Source organism: Penaeus chinensis, chromosome 27 (assembly GCF_019202785.1).
Source record: "Penaeus chinensis breed Huanghai No. 1 chromosome 27, ASM1920278v2, whole genome shotgun sequence".
Classification (NCBI taxonomy): Eukaryota; Metazoa; Arthropoda; class Malacostraca; order Decapoda; family Penaeidae; genus Penaeus; species Penaeus chinensis.
The window spans coordinates 9,009,490-9,015,574 of NC_061845.1; the positions used below are offsets into that span (position 1 = coordinate 9,009,490).

General features: G+C 37.6%; 1 protein-coding gene across 1 annotated transcript; it reads right to left on the reverse strand.

Moving 5' to 3' along the window:
- Positions 1-1,905: 1,905 nt before the first annotated feature.
- On the reverse strand, positions 1,906-3,807 carry LOC125039266 (ETS homologous factor-like). Its single transcript, XM_047633103.1, has 3 exons — positions 3,394-3,807; positions 2,697-2,892; positions 1,906-2,494 (listed from the first exon to the last, which is right to left on the reverse strand). The coding sequence occupies exons 1-3, from the start codon at positions 3,623-3,625 to the stop codon at positions 2,383-2,385; spliced, it is 540 nt and encodes a 179-aa protein (XP_047489059.1). The 5' UTR covers positions 3,626-3,807; the 3' UTR covers positions 1,906-2,382.
- Positions 3,808-6,085: the final 2,278 nt, after the last annotated feature.

The following is a 6,085-nucleotide window of genomic DNA, read 5'->3' on the forward strand; positions in this document are numbered from 1 at the left end:
GACCACAGACCAGCGCCTCACGGAAAAAAGATGCTCCCCCCCCCCCCCCCCCCCCGCCTTTGACCTGGCCATTCGGGACCTATATATACCCCTCCCAGCAAGCATGAATAAAAAATGAGGGGAATCTAGGGTCAAACTAGGTGAAGGTCGCGTCGCTCTCCAGAGAGGGCGGTGTCTTCCCCTCCTAACAAAATACACTTTCCCTTTAAAAGGTGGTTTAATTTAAAAGGAATCTTTAAAAGTAAAGAGAATTATTAAAATTATAAGAAAAAAAAAAGGAAAAAGTTTATCATACAATCCCCCATGAGGCAGAATGTGCTCTCCTTTGCGGTCAGGTAAAAGAAAACGCGAATAAAAAACAATATGATCAAAATAATCAATATAATTAACACTATAAAAAACCTCCCCAGCTTCCCGGAAACGTTTGTTTTTCAGAGGGGAGACTCGTGTATTCCCCAGGTTCCTCCATCCCTTGGCTGGAGATTCACTACAACAACAGACTATCTAGATCGAGCTACATTCTATATTTGCAAACTTGAGTAAGAAAGTGTATTGTAGGATCTGTATTCTACAAATATAACAACAGAAAGTTTTGTTTTTCCCTAAGAAATTCAAGCCCAAAGTTACAATAAACAATCGTGTTAGTCGGTCCCACAGTTATTTCATATGAATGGTGAAATGGATTATAGAGATACTTATTAGTTTTCAAAGTGTATATATATATATATATATATATATATATATATATATATATAACATAATCCAAAGTGGCATGAATTGCTGTACTCTCTGAAGTGCCAAGTAATGTTTGGGTTAGCAACTAGTGCCACTAAAAGTTGTAAGCCCTGAGACAAGCGTATGCGTGGATAGGAAATATTTATGTAATGTTTGTAGTGTAAACGTTTCACGAACATCCACGCGATTGCACACATATCCTCATTTAGACACATATCTCAAAAATCAAACACATCCGGTGATCGATGTAAATCAAATTTTATTGCAGAATATAGACAGATAATAGCATATATTATATATATATACATATATTATATAATATATATCATATATTATATAATATATATTATATATTATATATATCAAATACATATATATATTATATTAAACATATAAAAAATAAATATATATATATATATCTACACACACATACAATATATATGTGTGTGATATATATATGTACACACACACTATATATATATATATATATATATATATATGAATAAGACCAGTGGTTAGAGCACTGGCCTCCGATCCTCGTAGTCCCGAGTTCAATTCCCCGTCGCGGCGGTCGTAAAAATGCCTGCGCTCTGACTGCTCGCTCGAGTCCGAGAAAACGACATATTGCCTTGAGAAGTCACCGCCGTAGCACAAGTTTTAGCACACCGAACCGCGGTTGATTAAGAAGGGCATCCAATCAGGTAAGGGTAACAACGCCATGTAACCTCTCAATAGTGAATTGAGAGAGGCTTATGTCCTGCTGTGGAATGAATGGCTGATAATTTATATATATATATATATATATATATATATATATATATACATATATATATATGAATAAACACACCCATACAGTATATCCACACTTCTGTATAACAATGTCCACATGCATAGCTATACATCCGCATGACAAAAGTGTGTCCACATGCAGGGATACATGTATATTTATCCACACATGTCTGAATACATTCACATGAAACCAGACATCCAAACACATTAAAAACATCACATCTTGTATCGGAAAAAGAGAGAAAGAGGGAATAGTTACGAAACAGGTTAAGACGTACTGAACTAATATATATATATATATATATATGTGTGTGTGTGTGTGTGTGTGTGTGTGTGTGTGTGTGTGTGTGTGTGTGTGTGTGTGTGTGTGTGTGTAAGTGGGTGTGTGTGTATAAACACACACACACTTATATATAAACATGTAGCATATGTGCATGAAAACAAGGGAACTCCCTGTGTCTCGAAGCGTGGTGCTCTGCACAACGCAGAACTCGTACTTCCGGTCTTTACAAATGCCAAGAAAAGTCACAGACACTTACCTATGCCGCCGGTCTGGGCGTTCCCCGGGGAAGCTGGATGGATAAGTTTATTGTTATTTATGCAATCTACATGCATATACGTGTACGCGTGTGTGTGTGTCTCATTCATTCTCCTTCAGGACTTCTCGATACCTTATTGAGGGGTTATTTGCCTGATTGGATGCCCTTCCTAATCAACCGAGGTTCAGACCGCAGTCCCAATACATCCGAGGAAACGATTAAATTCCGCCTCAAATTTGAAGTTACCGATTCATAGTTTTCAGAGAAAAAATTGTTTGAATCACAAGTTGCGTTTTGCTGGGGAGTTTGCTATCCAATTTCAGGAAGACTCGGGGCGCAGAGCATTGAGGAATCTTAAGGCTTTAGGTCCGCAACGGTAAACAAGTTGCTTCTCCGACACGGCCTCCAAAGCGCCTTTTCTGTAATGATACCTGTTGCAGTGTTGAGAAAAATACATTTTAAAAGGCGTATACCACGAAGTACTTTTAACAAATTATAGGTTCGTTCTGTTTATTTTTCCCCATTTACCTCAGCAAGGAATTTTCAGGTCACAATCTTAATTTAATGTAATGTAACTTGATCTTCTAGCAAACCTCAATCTCCTACTAATGTTATCATCTTTCAGCAACCTACCTTAATCCTCTAGCGAAGTTATTATAACTCAAGGGCGGAGTGTGTGAGGTGCGCGAAGCCCAGAGTTTGGCGATGGCGTAGGGCTGCACCAAGCGGAAGGTCGCGTTGGACTCGTCTTCCCAGCAGATCAAGGAAGGGTTCGATCGCGGGTTCACTAGCAGGCGGATCAGGAACTCCCAGTTCTTGGGACCTCGAACTAAATAACGAAAAGCTTTGGTTTATTGTTATGTAATCACTGGCATTGTTATTATCAATGTTAAGGTTATCACTTCTTGTTATTATTATTATTATCAGGAGTGTTAGATTCGTTGCCCGCAGGAGGGTCATAAGTGCCCCGTGGGGTGACGAGAAGCATTATTAGACTGTAAATTTAAGGTTATCATGAAGGAATGTTTAAAAACAAATATCATATTGCATCAGCCAGTAAACCAATGCATATACTCAAAACTTTTGTTGTCATTATCGTCAACATTGAAGATCTGATAATTAAAATGAAGTAATACCAGATAAACCGTATTCATGTTGACAAATGTAGAAAAAGTATATATTTCTGAGTTTGGCAATAACATTAATAACAAAATTGATACTGTAAACGGCAGTGATGATAAAAAATATAACGATAATTAATTGAAAGCAAATATAAAGCAAAAAGGAAAAAAGTAAGAATAAAAACATTAAATTTAGAAAATAAATATACCTCTCTTTTTTTTCTTCGAAGGAATCTTTTGCAGAATTTCGTACTGATCTTCAAATAACTGGTGTGGTGAGGAACTGGCCGCTTCTGTCAACGCGTTACTGTTCTCTGTTAATGAAGCAGTCCCCCTTTTTATTACAGTGGAGTAACGTAATATATATCTTGTTAACCCATTGCTGCCGGGGATGGCATGTACACACTGCCAGATAATAGGTAATAGCCCCTTTCTACCCATCCTCCACCTATACACCCATGCCAAGAGCCCAGGCTGCCCTCACTCCTCCAATGCCAGTAAAAAACACCAACAAAAAATTGTTAGTTGTGGTGTGTGTGTGGGGGGGGGGGGGGGGCATTTATTAATGGTCAGATTATGTTTTATATTATATATTACCGTTTTAAGTAACACCATCGTTTCTCTCCGTTTCTATTAAGAAGTCTCTTTTTGTTTGATTACTATGATTTCATTTCTATAATCTATTATATGTATTACATACAATCTTGAAAATACATACTAAGTATTTTTTAATCAATTGTCAGGCTTCTCCAAACATGGTGTAACGTGGTCTTTCAATTACCGAAGAAGTATATATGAAGCGAACTGCAATTGGCTACTTATATATATATATATATATATATATATATATATATATATATATATATATATATATATATGACACTACTGTTATCTGCTGCGACTGCGCACGACATGCCCACTCTGAACTTAGTTTATTTTCTTCACACATAGATGGATCCTCGAGTGCTTAGTCCTTGTTTTCCGGTAATATTTTCTTTTATGTTGCTATTAGTAATCTTTGTGAGAGATCGTAGAAACATTCAGGGCGTCTGAGTATTATGCTGTGTAAGTTTCAAGCAGTCTTTGGTTTATCTGATTATGGTTAAAGACTGCTTTCAGAGCCCCTCATAGTTATATCTTTCAAAAGTTCTGATGTTCAGTATACTTTAAGTTTAAAATAGTGTCTAAAATAGCCCATTCTTCGTGTATGAAACTGTTAATGTTTTTCCATTATTATACTTCCTTTGATCATTTAGACCCATACAACCACAAGCGGTTAAAATTAATACAAGTAAAAGCTAAAAAGATCAAATAAAAAAATAAAAAAAGGAAAGCCAGCAGCACGGAATAAAAATGTGATCGAGCAGAGGTCATGGGGTGCCATGTGCTGCTTTCCTTTCTTTCTTTCTTTGTTGGATTTCTTGGCTATCAACCAGCGGCATGTGGTTAAGGTTATTAAGCCAATGGATCCTATTTATTCTAACAATTTATATAAGGCTATAAAGCTTTGTCTCTCTTGGAAAAGTGATTACTTTACTTATTATTTTTTCATTATCTGATACCAGATTTGATGTTGTGAATGGTAGGTTTTGGTTTCTTAAGTAATTTCCAAAGTTTTGTCTGTTGCAATGATATTTATGGCAAGTTATGAGGAAATGTGTTATTGTCATGTGGTTTGTGCAGTGGGGACATTCTGGAGGATATATATTTTTTTTTCAATGTAAAGTGTGAGGTGTGTTATTCTTGTGGCGTTTGTTTTTAATCGCCCCAACACCACCTCTTCTCTTCTGGATCTTGTGGACTGTATCCCACGTTTCTATTATTATTTTGTTTTTGTTGGTTATGTCTAGGTTGGTCCACTCACTTTTCCAAAGGAGATATATTTTTGCTTTTATAAGAGACACAAAACACTTGAGATCTGTACGAACTATGTTAATGTCCAGATCGTCAGTTGACCCGGCTAATTTGTCAGCCTTGTTCATTGCCATGAATACCAGAGTGGCCTGGTACCCATATTAGCTTGATTGATTTGTTGGCAACATGTAACTTACGAATGGTATTACCCAGCAGTTAATTTTTAGTGGTTTCTAAGGATTTAATAGCTTTAAGTGAACTCAATGAATCTGAAAAAAAATAACTATTTTATCGTGGGTCGTCGATAGTGCAAAATCAATGGCTCTATCAATGGCAAAAAGTTCAGCAAGAAAGATCGATGTATGATTCGGCAGTACAAACTTTAGTTCACATTCAGTCGACCATACACCCGCACCTACACATTCATCTGTCTTGGAGCCGTCGGTGTATATATATGAAAAAAAGTTAGATGTTTAATAAGGATCTCTCTGAACCTCTGGCGTACCTCACCCTCCGGCGCCATGGCCTTGGCTGACGGAAGCCAGGCTTCCAAGATAGAAAAATTGGGGGTTTCCCATGGCCCTATATTTGACTGAACCAGGGTATTGATGGTTGAGAGATCTATACCGACTTTCTCGACGAGGTCGTAGAGTCTCGTGGCAAAGGGCCTTGTGCCTCCATTGCCAGTAGGGTGGCTCGGGTCTCGAGCCACCTTTGCGGCATAGGTCAGGGCTAACTGGCCTCGTTTGAGTCGGAGGGGAGGTACTCCTGACTCCACCTCAAGACGCTCGATCCGAGTACATTTTACAGCTCAAACACACACACGCAAACACGCATTCTGCACAGCATCCAAACCTTTCAAACTTGTTTTCGATGCCGAACCATACACGATTGACCCATAATCAACTTTAGACCTAATCAGGGCTTTATATACCATTAGCAAAGACTGTCTATCATTTATTACCAGAAATGCACTTTAATAAATTTAGTGCTCTTTGACATTTATTCTTTAACTGACCAATGTGGTCTTTCCAATTGAGTCTACTA